The 17126-nt window shown below is 47.1% G+C and overlaps 1 protein-coding gene across 1 annotated transcript in view; it reads right to left on the reverse strand.

The window, feature by feature from the left end:
• Nucleotides 1-16150, reverse strand: part of stum (stum, mechanosensory transduction mediator homolog) — a 46586-nt gene extending 30436 nt beyond the window's left edge. The window contains exon 1 of the mRNA XM_072549335.1: nt 15896-16150. Within this exon, the coding sequence (XP_072405436.1) occupies nt 15896-16052 (157 nt within the window). The 5' untranslated portion in view covers nt 16053-16150. The remainder of the gene's footprint in view (nt 1-15895) is intronic.
• Nucleotides 16151-17126: the final 976 nt, after the last annotated feature.

The raw sequence follows: 17126 nt of genomic DNA on the forward strand, positions 1-17126 counted from the left end.
AAGGCGTGCATGTCATGCGAAATTGCCCCCGTAGTATGAGGTGCTTTAGTGAGAGGGAAATGGGTCTGGGTGGGTTACTCTTCGGAGGGTCGGTGTGGACTGGTTTGGCCGAAGGGCCTGTTTCCACACTGTAGGGACTCTAAATCAGCACAGTAACAATTCTATAGCCATTGACCAATCAAGATTATCGGTAAGTGTCCAGTCACAGTAACTGCCGGGGAGGGGAGGGGAGGGGAGGGGAGGGGAGGGGAGGGGAGGGGAGGGGAGGGGAGCTGCATCAAGGAGTCGAAGCAGACCCTACTAGTGTGGGTGACAAAGATGGTCAGACTTAGGGCTAACACGCCTTTTATTCCTTGCTCTAACTTCCTCCTGATCAGAAGTTTGGGGGTTCATGTCTCACTCCTGACACAGAAACTTTTGGTTGACAGCATGATACTGAGGAAGTGCTACATGGCCCGAGGGGATCAGCTAACTGGAAGCTGGTTGGTGGTGCAGAGTGATGCTTACGGTGCGGGTTCAAATCTCAAACCAGCTGAGGTTGCCATAAAGGACCATCCTTTTCAATCTCTTTCCTCACCTGAAGGGGTGTTAAAGCACCACCGATCACATCTCTAATGAGGTCCTCTGGGACTGTGGCGACGTTGGATGCTTGGCTTTTACTCTTTCACTATTGAATTCCGGGAAACTGGAGAGACAGGGAAATGACCTGAGCTCAGGGAGAAAACGCAGTTGGAGTCAGGGATGTTCATGTAGTGAGCAGGAATCTTTCTAGCAGTAAGCGAATGCTACAAGGGACTGGAACAGCAGGATTCCCTGTCGCAGCTCAGCCTAATTATATCTCCATGCTACACAGAGCGCTGCTGAGAAACAGCAATCTTCCAGACCGAGAAAACACATTAATAATAGAGTGGACCAAATCCACAACAGAATATTCCTCAGTGTGGGCATCAAAAGGAAGGAACCTGCGTTTCTGTAGCACCTCTCACGTCCTCAGGAAATCCTAAAACAACTTATATTCAACTCAGCACTCCATCGTAACTAATCTTTGCACAGTTAGCTCCACAAACACAAGTTATAATGGCTAGATGGTCTATTTCTGACTTGTCCCTCCGTTCCTCAGAATATGTTAAGGCCAATCTTCCAGATCGCTCCAGATTGATATAATGTCTTATCCAAAAGGTGGCATCTGACAGTGTAGCACACCCTCAAGTACTGGACTGGAGTATCAGACTGGCCCAGTTGTAAAGCAGAGGGAGACAAACTCGCGACTAAACGAACAAGCTTATCGTGGTTAGGCCGCAGGGTGGACCTAGGGCAAACAGATCAGCTATAACGCTGTCAGACTGAGGAACAAGGCCAGACTAGCTGAGTGGCCCATGCGTTTTCCTGCTTTCTTTATCCTCTAGAAGGACTTGAACCTACAAAACACTGAACCACATCTGACATGATGCAGGGGCGATCAGAAGCACTGAGGAGCCTCAATTTAACGTCTCATTAAAGGGCAGCACCTCTGATACTGTGGCACCCCTTCACTACCTCACCGTCATAGCCAGACTCCGAGATCTACTGCACAGAAAGACCCTTCAGCCCACTGAGTCTGGGCTGGTTAAAAACAGCCGGCTAACTATATCTACTCCCATTTCCCAGCAGTTGGCCCATAGCCTCGTCATCACAAACATACATCTGAACACTTCTTCAGCGTTATGAAGGGTTCTGCCTCTCCTACCCTTAACAGGCAGTTAGTTCCAGATTCCCACCATCCTCTGGGTGAAAAGCGTTTCCTCACGTCTCCTTTCAACCTCCGAAGGGAAAATCTCCTCCAAAAAGGAAGATTTTCTTTCTGTCTAAGGTGAGAGGAGAAAGCTTTAAAAAGGGAAACGAGGGGCAACTTTTTCACACAGAGGGTGGTACGTGTATGGACTGAGCTGCCAGAGGATGTGGTGGAGGCTGGTACAATTGCAACATTTAAAAGGCATCTGGATGGGTATACGAATAGGAAGGGTTTAGAGGGATATGGGCCAAATGCAGGCAAATGGGACAAGATTAATTTAGGATATCTGGTCGGCATGAACGGGTTGGAACAAAGGCTGTTTCCGTGCTGTACAGGTCTATGACTCTGCCCTGTCTATATCCCTCTATTTTATACATCTCAATCTTCATTGCTTAAAAGGGAACCAATCCCAGCCTGTCCAACCTGTCTTCATAACAAACTCTGCAGACCAGGAAACACGCTGGTCCCACGGTATCTCCAGAACTTGCAGTGATGTCTATACAGCAGCTTCTGAGCCCAAAGTGCTCTTCAGCATCAACAATTCAAGCCTGGCACGTTCACATTTCTGACTTCACAAATCGTCGACCTTGATTCGAGATGATCTTAAACGGAACCAGAAATTCTTACAGCTGAGCGGACCACTCTTCAATCCACAACAGAACAATCCACAATACCAAGAAAGGAGGAAAGAACCTGCATTTCTCTAGCGCCTGCTTTTCTACCCCGTCGGTGCAAGTTTTGGGCTATTCTACCGACCCCATTCTCTGGCCCGTACCGTTCTTTTCCTCCCGTCTCCCAGTGCTGAGCTGCATCGGAGGAAACGGGATTGGAATTGATGAAACTAGTTCAAGAAAATGGAACAAAGAGCATCACAATGGGATGGATTCGAAAGTCAACCAAACCATCGGAGAGATGCAAATATTGGACCAGTCGGCAGCAGCTACAGAACACACAAGCCATTGATGAAGGAATAGACAAAATTAACTTAATGAGGGGAGCCCAGAACAGAACATTTAACGCCAACTCAGGTAACTGGGTAAGATGGAGAGAACTGGTTATAGGTGAACAGCCGTGAAGCTGGAGCCAGGAATTGAGGGGACAGGAGAATACGGAACAGGGGAAAGGAAAAAAAAAGCCTCATGTTTTCCCAGTAATAATTCCCCAAAGAATAACCGAGAGACCGGCAGTGGCCATTATATTACAGATACAGCTCTTTGCCCTTTCAGTCATAAAATATATCAGCCCCCCGTGCTCCTGACCAAGCAAATATTTAATAAACACTTCAGTCGATCAGCCTCTGGCACAGTCTTTCGTATCATTACCAACTTTGATGTTACATTGGCTCTCTCCCTCAGAGGTTATTTCCCCAGGTTCTGCGTTCTCTGTCAGCTGCTCAAACGGAACAGAATGCCCACTCCGTTATTGTAGCTCAGAGCCAACCACGTCGCTGTGGGTCTGTGCACATAAGGACAGCAACTTTCCTTTCCCAAAAGGGCATTATGAACTGGGTTTCTTTTCTTAAAAATGACAATCTGGTAGTTTCTTGGCCGTTGTGAGAGTTGCGAGCTTTTTAATCCACATTTATTAGAATTAATCAAATGTAAAATTTCTCCAGCTGGTGGCATTTAAACTATCGTTGCCAGGTTCATTAGTTAGGGCCTGGGATTATTCATCCAGCAACATAACTACAATGTTACTGCCATCCTATTCTCTACAGGATTTGGGCCTGTTAAACTGCCAGGGATGAGTGATCGGAGAAAGTTTGGCATTACAGACCTCTGTGTAACAGGGCTACAAATGATTTGAAGGGGGGGTGGGGGTGCAGAGCGAGAGAGAGAGAGAGAGAGAGAGATGCAGACAGCGTGAGAGAAATGAAGATAGAGTGAGAGAGGTACAAACAGAGAGACACACACAGACAAAGAGAGAAAGGGACACACAGAGACAGAGTGAGACTTATCTCTCTCTCACACACACACACACACACACACACACACACACACAGAGAGAGAGACACGGAGTGTTTGAGATAGTGAGGCACAGACACACAACGAGACACACAGACAGAGATTATGGTCCTGTTTTTCTGGGCCTTTCTTGCTGAAAGCTGTCTGAGATACAGCCTCCAATGAGGAGCTTCCTCTTATTTTCTTTTGTCCAAATATGGTAAACTCAGATCGGCTGCCAAGAGATGAGGAATTCTGAAATGCTCACAACTGAAATACATCCTTTAAATAAACCATCTCCTGCCTTTTAGTCACAAAGAATTCAAAGCAACACAGTCTCCAAGAGACAGAGGCCCCAAGTCAGACCTTCAACCACACTAACAGAGGGCAGGATGGTCAGATCCAGAGTTAAATTATTTTAGCTGATCTCCTGGGGAGTTCCTCACAAGTTACTGCAGAACCCCGCTGACAGCCTTGGCCTGTCCCTTTAAACCCTGCTGCTAAACATCCCACCACCCAAATCAAGATCACTCTGGGGAGACGTAAACTGTTCAGGAAGGCTGGAATTATTTACAGGTTTCAGGCTTCCATTCAAACCCCATGCTTTCCTCTGTTAAGGACGGAGGACAAATATAATAAAGGGGCACTTGACATCTGCCACAAAGTGGAATATGTGGTGCCTACACACAAGCAAAAACACTGGGGCTGGGGGTGGGGGGGGTCGAAAAAAAGAGGAGACAATTGCTAGTGTTTCTCCCTGCCCCTGCTCCACCCCCATGGGGATCAGCAGGGTCTGGAATCCATGGCACACCAAATACTCTCAGCACCCGACCAGCCTGGAGGATCACCAAATACTCTCAGCACCCGACCAGCCTGGGGGATCACCAAATACTCTCAGCACCCGACCAGCCTGGAGGATCACCAAATACTCTCAGCACCCGACCAGCCTGGAGGATCACCAAATACTCTCAGCACCCGACCAGCCTGGAGGATCACCAAATACTCTCAGCACCCGACCAGCCTGGAGGATCACCAAATACTCTCAGCACCCGACCAGCCTGGAGGATCACCAAGTACTCTCAGCACCCGACCAGCCTGGAGGATCACCAAATACTCTCAGCACCCGACCAGCCTGGGGGATCACCAAATACTCTCAGCACCCGACCAGCCTGGAGGATCACCAAATACTCTCAGCACCCGACCAGCCTGTGTACAAGATGATTAGGGGTTTAGATAGGGTTGACAGTGAGAACCTTTTTCCGCGTATGGAGTCAGCTGTTACTAGGGGACACAGCTTTAAATTAAGGGGTGGTAGGTATAGGACAGATGTTAGGGGTAGATTTTTTACTCAGCGGGTTGTGAGTTCATGGAATGCCCTGCCAGTATCAGTGGTGGACTCTTCCTCTTTATGGTCATTTAAGCGGGCATTGGACAAGCATATGGAGGTTATTGGGCTAGTGTAGGTTAGGTAGGCTTCGGTCGGCGCAACATCGAGGGCCGAAGGGCCTGTACTGTGCTGTATTTTTCTATGTTCTATGATCCAACCAAGTGTCTGGAACACAACTTCAACCCCGAATCTTCCGCCTCTGAAGGCTCGAACAGTACTAACTAATTATCAATTTGGTTATGATGGCTAACATTGAGAACACCATACGGAAAATTCTGGAAATACTCTGCTGCCCCAGTAGCATCTGTGGATAGGGAGGATTTCAGGCCTGTGGCTTTTCTCTCTGATGCAGACTGACTTTCTATTTTCATTCCACGTTTCCCAACATTCACAGCATTTAATCTGTTTTTAAAATTAACATTGTGTCAATCTTTTTAGAAAGATCTACAAAACCACGACCCCTTTCATCTCAAACAGACAAGGACAGCAGATACCAGATGGAAACCCCACCCACTTGCAAGTCCCCCTCACTCACCATCCTGACTTGGCGATATACTCGCCATTCCTTTCACTGTCGCTGGGTCAAAATCCTGGAATCCTCTTCCTAAGGGCATTGTGAACCTACAGCACGATAGGGGGCGGCACGGTGGCACAGTGGTTAGCACTGTTGCCTCACAGCGCCAGAGACCCGGGTTCAATTCCCGCCTCAGGCGACTGACTGTGTGGAGTTTGCACATTCTCCCCCGTGTCTGCGTGGGTTTCCTCCGGGTGCTCCGGTTTCCTCCCACACTCCAAAGATGTGCAGGTCAGGTGGATTGGCCATGCTAAATTGCCCCTAGTGTTAGGTAAGGGGTAGATGTAGGGGTATGGGTGGGTTGCGCTTCGGCGGGGTGGTGTGGACTTGTTGGGCTGAAGGGCCTGTTTCCACACTGTAAGTAATCTGATCTAAAAAAAAGCACATAGACTGCAGCTTACTATCACCTCTTCAAGGGCAACTAAAAGACAGATAATAAATGCCCCAGTTGGTGACACCCACATCCCTTGAAGGAATAGATGAAATAATGTCCTTTTGCTGATTGTGACCATGCAAGAGAAATTATAGTCAATTGTCTTTCCCCTAAAATGGATGTGTGAAATAGTCAAATCTCAGGGACACCATTTTATTCCCAGCTCCCACTGTAACTGGTTCAGGCCTCACCAACTCAGTCCAGCAGGTAACCTTTACTAAACAAGCTAGTGAAACGCCTAGCATTTATAATCTGCTTCGAAAGAAAGAGTTGTACCAGTTCTTTTTTTTTAAATTTAAATGTTTGATTTCCTTAAAATGTAGTTTGCCTTTGCACTGTGCCCATGGTAAGGTTTGAACATGCATTCCCTGCACATTTCCCAGGCTGAACGGCCTCTTTTTGGTCTGAGGCTAGTCTGTGATTAATCTCAACTTTGTCGTTGGTGTGGTGTAACTAGACTAGCAATAGGTCGCAGCTTAACCTCAGTCTTTTAGCACTATCCCTATTACAAACAATCTTCATTTCAGATATTACACCCACAGTTTTCCTAAGTCCAAATTCCAGAGTTTTCTGCACAGACATGACAATCCTAAACAAAGTCCTCTAACAAACTCCTCTGTTTTTGGTGATGACTTTTTTTTTGCTCACTCCATACTGACTGTCAAAGAATCTTCCCTGCTCTCTGCTTCAAATATTCCTCGTTACTCAGAGGGAACTAATACCCCACTGTTGCAGTTGCAATGCTCTTGCATACTGATCCAGTTAGAGGCCTAAACAGGATACAAAATGAATACAAAGCAAGATAGTGGACAAAGACACATCTCCTCCCTGATGCACTCGATGCCTTGGTTTGAGCAGAAGGCCAGTGGCGTGGTGACATCTGCCCCATTAGCCCCGGACACACTTGCTCCCTCAGTCACCGCTCCAGGTGTCAGACTGGTATTCCTGGAGTCAACCCCAAGGAAGGTGATGGGCTGAGTTGTCAGATCCTGTGTGGACCCACTGGTGGAGATATTCACTTCAAATTGCACCCCCCCTACAAGTCAAAATCCCCACCTGCTTCAAGAAGCCACCCTCATGCCCATCCCTAAGAAAGCACAAGCAATGTGCCTTGATGACTACCGCTCAAGGGTTCTGACCTCGATAATCGAGAGAGACTGGACATGGCCCACGTCAACTCCAATCTCCCAGCCTGCCTTGATCCCCTATAATTTGCCCACCGCTGGAACAGTGCCGCAGCCGAGGACGCATCCCTGGAACATCAAGGACACACATATGTCAGACACCTGCTCATTATGGCAGCTTTGCCTTCAACACCATAATCCCCATCAAACTGACCTCAAAACTGTGACCTAGGTCTTGGCACGGTCCTCTGCAAATGGGATCTTCAGCTTTCTGGCCCACAGACTGTGAAGATAGGTAACGCCCTCCACATTGGACCCTCACGAGGATGTGTCCTCAGCCCCCTACTGTACTCCCTGTACACCCACAATTGTGTTGCCAAATTCCAAAAGAACATCATCTATAAGTTTGCTGATGACACCACCCTAGTAGGATGGAAATCCAACAATGACAGGTCAAAGTACAGAAGGGAGATAGAGGGCTTGGTGACAGGGTGCAATGAGAACAACCTCTCTCTTAACATCAGCAAAACTAAAGAACTAATCATGGATTTCAGAAAGAAGGGAGAAGGACACACTCCCATCGACATCAAAGGAACATGGATCGAGGGTGGAGAGCATTCCTTGGAGTGAAGATAACTGACAACTTGGCCTGGATTTCCCACACAGACGTGACAGTCAATGCGGCACAACAATGCCTCTTCTTCCTCAGGCAGACTCAGGAAATTTGGCACGTCCGTAAGGAGCCTCACCAACTTTTACAGATGCACCATGGAGAGCACAGTCTGGGTGCAGAGTGGCTTGGTACGGCAGCTGGCTCTGTCCCAGACTGGAGGAAACTACAGAAGGTGGTATGCACAGCCCAGACCATCATGGAAGCAGAACCTTCCATCAATGGACTCCATTTACGTGGCTCGTTGACACATCAAAAACCACAGTGATGATCTCCTACCACCTCTCCCATCAGGTAGTTGATACAGAAGCCTGAACACATGCACCAGCAGGTTCAGGTTCAGCTTCTTCCTGACTGTTATGAGACTGATGAATGGACTCTCTAGCCTCCAGTAATGCTGATCTTGCCATTGATGATTGCACCTAGTGCATGCCTTGTACAATGTAACCTGTATGCCTCTGTCTACGTCTTTTTGATCTGCCTGAACTGCTCGCAAACAAAGCTTTTCACTGTACTTCAGCACACATGACAAAAATCAATCAATATAGATGTACTCCTGTGTATATTCCCCCTAAATCACCGCCCTGTTGTCCTCTCTGCTCTTTCAGCTCAGTGTCACATTTCCTGAAGTCAGAGAGGTCTACAGCAGAGAACAAAAGGCCCTTTGGCCCATCGAGTCAACACTAACCTAAAACCATCACCTAACTATTCTAACCCCAGTATCCAGCATTTGACCCATAGCCTTGGATGCTTTGGCATCAGAAGTGTACACTCAAATACTCCTTAAATATTGGAAGAGTTTGTGTGTCAACCACCCTGACGGGTAGCAAGTTCCAGAGGAAGCAGAGTTAACATTGCTTCAGTGTTCTGAAGAAGGGTCACTGGACTCGAAACATTAACTTTGCTTTTTCTCCACAGATGCTCGCAGACCGGCCGAGTTTCTCCAGCGATGTCTAATTTTGTTTTTGATTTCCAGCACCCACATCTTTTTTGCCGAATGCGTCCACCCTTTTCATAACGGAAGCTCTCCAAGCCCAGGTAACATCCTGGTAAATCTCCTCTGCACCGTCTCCAAGCGCTAATGCAGCCCTCCTTTAACGTGGTTTCCTGAATTTCACATAATGCTGCAGCTTAATCAATGTTTCACACAGTTCCAACTAAACTGCCAGGCTCTTAAGCTCTCGTGGCTCACCTAATAAAGGCAGGGCAAAATCAAAAAGCTGAAAAGTTACAGTCAATCATGTATTGAGATTTGGCTGGATCACATTCAGAGTACCCTGAATATTTCTGGTCTCCATATTCTAATAAGGGCACCAACAAAAAGACAGAGTCACAGAGCCATGCAACCAGAGCTTTCAATCCAATCAGTCCATGCCAACCGTAATCCCAAACTAAACTAGTCCCACCTGCCTGGGCTTGGTCCATCTCCTCCCGAACTTTTCCTATCCATGAATTTATCCAAAATGTCTTTTAAATGTTGTGTCTGTCCCTGCATCCACCACTACTGTATTTAAAAAAAAAGTTGCCCCTCATGCCCTTTTCAAAGTCATAGAGATGTACAGCATGGAAACAGACCCTTCAGTCCAACTCATCTGAACTGACCAGATATCCTAACTTAATCTAGTCCCATTTGCCAGTATTTGACCCATATCCCTCCAAACCCTTCCTATTCATACACCATCCAGATGCCTTTTAAATGTTGTAATTGTACCAGCCTCCACCACATCCTCTGGCTGCTCATTTTCTACATGCGCCAACCTCTACATGAGAAAGTTGCCCCTTATGTCCCCTTTAATTCTTTCCCCTCTCACCTTAAACCTATGCCCTCTAAGTTTTAGACTCTCCTACCCTGGGGAAAAGACTGACTATTCACCCTAACCATGCCCCTCGTGATTTTATAAACCTCAGTAAAAGTCACCCCTCAAACTCCTCTGCTCCCAGCCTTTCCGGTCTGTTTTTATCTCTCAAACCTTCCACTCCCAGCAGCATGCTGGTAAATCTTTGATGAACCCTTTCTAGTTTAATAATATCCTTCCTAAAGCAGGGCAGCCAGAATTGCACACAGTACTCCAGAAGAGGTCTCCCCAACATCCTGTACAACCTCAACATAACATCCCAACTCCCACACAAAGATCTGAGCAATGAAAGCAAGCACGCTAACCACCTTTTTAACCTCCCTGGCTCATCTGTGATGCAAATTTCAAAGAATTACATACCTGAATCCCTCGGTCTTTCTGTTCTACAACACGACTCAGGGCCCCACCAACAATTGTAGAAGTCCTGCCCTTGTTTGTTTGCAAGACCTCACGTTTATCCGAATTCAACTCCATCTGCCACTCCATAGCCCACTGACCCAATGATAAAGATCTCCATGTAACCTTCTTCACTGTTCACTATACCACCAATTTTTGAGGTCATCTGCTAACTATGCCTCCTATATTCTCATGCAAATCATTTATAGAATGACAGAAAGAGAGGTTGGATAGACACAGGGCGACTGCAGAACCCGAGAGGCTGAGGAAAGGCTGAACTGGCTCGGGTTCTTCTATTTTCTGGATTTAAAAAAGCCAAGATTGACTTGATGCAGCTTTTTTTTTACAAAATAAAGATGACAAGAGGGTCCACTAAGGCAGGCATGAAGAGAAGGATTCTGTTTATTTGAGGAATCAGAACTAGAGGGCATTTATAAAGGTCGGTCGCTGATTAAACCCAAGAGGGGGGGGGATTCAGGAGAAACACACATTTCAGTTCTGAAGAACAGTCATATCGGACTTGAGATGTTAATTCTGCTGCCAGACCTGCTGAGTTTCTCCAGCATTGTTTTGCTTTTTGTTTCAGGAGAGACTTTACCCAGAGAGAGGTGAGAAAGTGGAAGATGTCGAAACAGAATTGGGTCATTCGGTCCATTGAGTCCACTCAATCATGGCTGATGCGTTTCTCAAACCCACTCTCTTGCCTTCTCCCCCATCTCTCTTGATCCTGTACGAATTAAGATAGTGATAGATAGATTTGGCCTTCACACTCCTCTGCGGCAATGAGTTCTACAGATTAATCACCCTGTGGTTGAACAAATTCCTCATCATCTCAGTTCTGAAGCTTTTTCCCTTCACTCTGAGACTGTACTCTTGGGTCCTAGTCTCTCCTACTAGCGGAGACATCTTTTCCACGTCCAGTCTATCCAGGCCTCTCAGTATTCTGTAAGTTTCAATCAGATCCCCCTGGTCATTCGAAAGTTCATTGAGTACAGACACCAAGTCCTCAACTGCTCAGCATTTGACAAGCCCTTCATCCCCAGGATCATTCTTGTGAACCTCCATTGGATCCCCTCCAACAGCAGCACATCCTTCCTTAGATACAGGGCCCAAAACTGCACACGATATTCCAAATGTGGTCAGATCAGAGCCTTGCACTGCTGAAGCTATACATCCCTGCTATTGTATTCTGGCCCTCTTGAACTCAATGCTATCACTGCATTTGCCTTCCTATCTTCCTAGTCTGTCCAAGTCCTTCTACAGTCTCCACATTTCCTCAATACTATCTTTGTGTTTTCTGGTAAAACAAAGCTGCAATGCCCTCAGTTTGTTCATTCAGATCATTAATGTATCCCATGAACAGTTGAGATCCCTTCTCAACAGAACTCCACACCGGCTGCCATCCTAGAAAAGACCCCTTTATCCTCACTCTCTGCCTTCTGCCAGTCTGCCAATCCACTACCCACGCCAGTACCTTGCCCCTAACACCATGGGCTCTTACCTTAGTTAGCAGCTTGTCAAATGCCTTCAGGAAACCCAAATAGATCACATCCACTGGTTCTCCTTTGTCTAATTTACTCATTACTTCCTCAAAAGAAACCGAACAGATTTGTCAGGCGTGACCTCCCCTTGACAAGGCTATGCTGACTCAGCCCCACGCATTCCCAGGGTACTCCACATTCTCAAGCCTTATAGCGGATTCTATCAACAACCGATAGAATAGCCGACAATTTCCATCTTCTGCCTCTCTCTCTCTTCCTATACAGAAGTGTCACATTACCCATGTTCCAGTCCTGTGGGACCCTCCCTGATTCCAGTGATTCCTGCCAGACCACCACCAATGCCTCCTCAGCTATCTCCCTCAGAACTCTGGGGGCCTTGTCCATCTGGTCTGGGCAATTTATCCACCAGAATGCCTTTCAGCTTCCCCAGCACCTCCTTCTTCCTTATGGCCACCTCTGCCCCCCTGGCCCTCAATGTTCTGGTATGCTGCTGGCGCCTTCCACTGTGAAAACTTCACAAAGTACCAGTTTGTGTTTCTCCACCATTTCTTTGTTCCCAATTACTGCTTCTCTCGCCTCATTTTCCATTGATTCAATGTCCATTCTTGGCTCTTTCTTATCTTCTTTTCCATTACTAACTGGCTTATTCTGATATTTCATCTTCTCCACCCTTATTCCCTTAAGAAAACGTTATCCTCTGCCGGTTTTTAAAGGTTTCCCAATCCTCTGGCTTCCCATTAAATCTTCACCACATAATATCTTTCTTTAGCTTTTATACTGCCCCAACGTCCCTCGTCAGTCATTATTGCCTCATACTCCCGTTAGTGTGTTTCATCTTTCTCGGGGATGAGTCTCTGCTATGTCTCCCCAGTCACCCACGGAAACGAGTTGCGAGAAGACTTGTAGCCCACAAACCCACCAACACACTAAAACAGCAGCTAATGAACTTGAAATAACCTATACAGACAACTAATGTCATTTACTACATACCGTGTAAGAACTTTAACAAACACTACATTGGACAAACAGGCAGAAAACCAGCCACCAGGACACATGAACATCAACTAGCCACAAAACAACGACATGACCCCCTCTCACTGGTATCCTTACATACAGATAAGGGAGGACACCACTTCGACTGGGACAACACATCCATCCTAGGACAAGCCAAACAGAGACACGCACGAGAATTCCCAGAAGCACGGCATTCCAACCGGAACTCCATCGACAAACACATTGACTTGGATCCCGTTTACCACCCCCCTTGAGAAATAGAACAGGAAATGACTCCACCACAGGAAACGACATCACCAACCCAAAAGAAACCCAAACATATAAATCGGAAGCAGGAGTTAATCAGCAGCGCTTCGCCTGGAGGCTCACTGAAGATGTTACCTCGTAGGGCGACGAAACGTCTGGAAATGAACCTTCCAGCTCAGCGAGCAAACCTACATCCAGTACCCACAGAAACCCCTGCCATTGCTGTTCCACCATCTTCCCCGCTATATTGCTATGACAGGCAATAACTGAGGCAAACAATTCAGATGCATTTCAAGGATGCTGGATAAACAGGCAGGAGTAAGCCAATAGAAGGCTCTGCTGCTCAGTTAGATGGAGCCTAAGTACCAGCTGAAGGGCTGGCTTCTGGGCTGTACATTCAACCTAATTCTACACATCTAGAGAAAAGGAGGTTCTGATCCATTGCTTGTCATTTCATATATTCTCTGGCAATCTACTGCCCCAAACTCCCTTGGGCACCATACCATAGCATCTTGTCCTGCCTGTCCCTGTGCCACGAACAGCTCACCACATTATGAAGGTGTTGGCAGACACAGGAATGGTGTATCATCCCTTTTCATGTGAAAAACAAATGCAAGTTCTATTCCAAGAACTGGCATTGCTATAGCAACATGTCCCACAGTTGTGCGACTGAGTGAAGGGTTAGGAAGGGAACTTGCCTCTTTGCACTTCACTCCAAGAAATCATTTGCAATCATAGCTGTTCCTCAGCGTCCACCTTCCCCAAATCCTCACATCCACTGCCTCCCTCCCAATAACTTCCCCAGGGACCCTCGAAGCTTTCACTCCTGCTGCAGTTGTAGACCATTCAGCCCATTGCCTGTTCTAGCTCTTTGAAAGAGAAATCCATTGTTTCCCAACCCCTCACTCTTCCTTGTTTTCCTGCAGCTTTACCCCTTTAAATCAGATCAATCCCTGAGGTTGGAGGATTTGAGCTATAGGGAGAGGCTCAACCAGTTGGGGCTGTTCTCCCTGGAGCGTTGGAGGCTGAGGGGTGACCTTATAGAGGTTTACAAAATTATGAAGGGCATGGATAGGGTAAATAGACAAGGTCTTTTCCCTGGGGTCGGGGAGTCCAGAACTAGAGGGCATAGGTTTAGGGTGAGAGGGGAAAGATATAAAAGAGACCTAAGGGACAATGTTTTCACGCAGAGGGTGGTACGTGTATGGAATGAGCTGCCAGAGGATGTGGTGGAGGCTGGTACAATTGCAACATTTAAGAGGCATTTGGATGGGTATATGAATAGGAAGGGTTTGGAGGGATATGGGCCGGGTGCTGGCAGGTGGGACTAGATTGGGTTGGGATATCTGGTCAGCATGGACAAGTTGGGCCGAAGGGTCTGTTTCCGTGCTGTACATCCCTATGACTCTATGACACTCCCCTAGTTTCTTCCCCTCTGCCCTGACCTTTAGAGGCTACACAACCATCCTCCCCACCCCCTCTCTCTGTGAGAAGTGAGCCTGAACTCATCTTGTGCCCATCCCAACCCCTCCCCATTGTCCTCCTGGACTCAGCTGACTCACCCGGTCTCCTCTCAAGCCACCCACCCTCACCCTCGCCACACTTCCCCAGCTTTAGCCCCCTCCCCCCCCATCCTATTCCATTGTGCTCCCTCCCCACAGAGCTCTTCATTCACATGGAGATCAAACTTGAGTAAAAAGCCATCTTGAGATCAAGTGAATCAAAAAAAAAATCCTGTCTCGTCACTCAATAAGATCAAGTGACTGAATATTTAACCGTTATGAATAGTCAAGAGGGGCTGATGGAAGGGGCAGTGGGAAGGAGTGAGAAATGGGGAAGGGAAGGAGAAAGAAAAAAGCAGAGAGATGGAGGCATTGAGAGAGAAAGAGCAAAAGGCAGACATAGAAGCAAAGTTGGGAGGGGGACCATCTTACATATATAAAACACATAACAATTGTGCCAACGTTCACGTTCACTTCTGCACGATATTTCATAAGAACATAAGAGTAAAACAAATTAGGTCATTTTAAAGACTGTTTGCCTTTAAATATTCAGTTTTCTTGCGAACTGGGGAAGAGGTGAGACAGGTCAAGTAAATCCAGGACTATTGCTAATGTCTCTGACATGCTGGAGATGCAGCTCCGTAATAGATTCAGCATTTCGGAAGGGGGAATAACATGTTCTTTTACAACTGCAGAATGACTAAAACATCAGCTGAGGAAACAGGAGAGAGAGAGAGAGAGAGATGGGGGAGAAAATCCAGCCAACAGACTACACATTCCCTGACAATCATTATTAACATCGCCTATTTCACCGAAAGCAAACTGACAGGAGTTATTTGGAAATAAATCAGATGGAAAGAAACCCCAGGCAAAAAGGCACTTTTGTACCCATTCAGATCAACAGAAAAACACAGCAACTTTGTTCAGATACATTGCTACAATTCTACCTAGTGGGAATCATAACATGAGATAGAGGCACAGGAAAGCAAGGAACAGAGAGAGAGAGAGAGAGAGAGATTTTTGAGAAAGAAAACATTTATAATCAGAAAATACAAAGATCAACATTCAAATTAAAGAGGAACATACAGAGCTCATACAGAAAGAGATATACACATTAGAGCAATTTATATCAGAATATATGCATTAGAGACAGTATAGAGTTCACATATATAAATACATTTACAGAGTACATACACATTAAAGGCAGAATTTATACATATCAGTTTATTCATATAAAGATACAGATATAGAGTTAGGTATGTTCAAGAGACGTACAGAGTTTACACACAAAGTACATCATAGAGAGACATGTATAGAGTCAATGCGTTAGACAGACATAAACAGGACATATACATTAGAAAGACATACATTAGAGAAGCAATCCATTCGAGATAGACAGAGGTGAATGAGAAGGAGTTACACTAGCTCTGTTATGAGTTGAAGTTGCCCCAGTCCTGTGGATTTAAAGGGCCCTTACCCAATCCTGGGATGAAGGTGTTGAGGAAGAGGCAGAATACAGCCAGAGGGAAAGGCATGTAGGGGATGGCCGCTCTCAGGCAACTCTTCTTCTCCCGGACCTGGATGACCACCCCACGGCTGGAAGACGTGGCCGTGACATTGACTGACTCGTCCATGGCGAGTGTTCGAGCCCCGGCCAGAGCGAGAGACCCACAGAGAGCAGGCACAGCCCGGTGTTCACTCAGACAGACACAAGCAGAACCTGCTGCTACCACCACCACAGGAGGAGCTATCACAAAAATGAATGGGACTGCGTTTGAGACAGGCACTGGGTTAAAGGGACAGGCACTGGGTTAAAGGGACAGGCGCTGGGTTAAAGGGACAGGCGCTGGGTTAAAGGGACAGGCGCTGGGTTAAAGGGACAGGCACTGGGTTAAAGGGACAGGCTCCCGGTTAAAGGGACAGGCTCTGGGTTAAAGGGACAGGCGCTGGGTTGTAGGGACAGGCACTGGGTTAAAGGGACAGGCACTGGGTTAAAGGGACAGGCTCCCGGTTAAAGGGACAGGCTCTGGGTTAAAGGGACAGACGCTGGGTTAAAGGGACAGGCTCTGGGTTAAAGGGACAGGCACTGGGTTAAAGGGACAGGCGCTGGGTTAAAGGGACAGGCTCTGGGTTAAAGGGACAGGCTCTGGGTTAAAGAGACAGGCTCTGGGTTAAAGGGACAGGCTCTGGGTTAAAGGGACAGGCTCTGGGTTAAAGGGACGGACTCTGGGTTAAAGGGACAGGCTCTGGGTTAAAGAGACAGGCACTGGGTTAAAGGGACAGGCTCCCGGTTAAAGGGACAGGCTCTGGGTTAAAGAGACAGGCGCTGGGTTAAAGGGACGGGCTCTGTGTTAAAGGGACAGGCACTGGGTTAAAGGGACGGGCTCTGCGTTAAAGGGACGGGCTCTGGGTTAAAGAGACAAGTTCTGGGTTAAAGAGACAGGCACTGGGTTAAAGAGACGGGCTCTGTGTTAAAGGGACAGTCTCTGTGTTAGAGGGACAGGCACTGGGTTAAACAGATAGTCTCTGGGTTAAAGGGACAGGCACTGGGTTAAAGGGACGGACTCTGGGTTAAAGGGACAGGCTCTGGGTTAAAGGGACAGGCACTGGGTTAAAGGGACGGGCTCTGCGTTAAAGGGACGGGCTCTGCGTTAAAGGGACAGGCACTGGGTTAAAGGGACAGGCTCTGGGTTAAAGGGACGGGCTCT

This window comes from Chiloscyllium punctatum, chromosome 3 (assembly GCF_047496795.1).
Source record: "Chiloscyllium punctatum isolate Juve2018m chromosome 3, sChiPun1.3, whole genome shotgun sequence".
NCBI classification, from domain to species: Eukaryota; Metazoa; Chordata; class Chondrichthyes; order Orectolobiformes; family Hemiscylliidae; genus Chiloscyllium; species Chiloscyllium punctatum.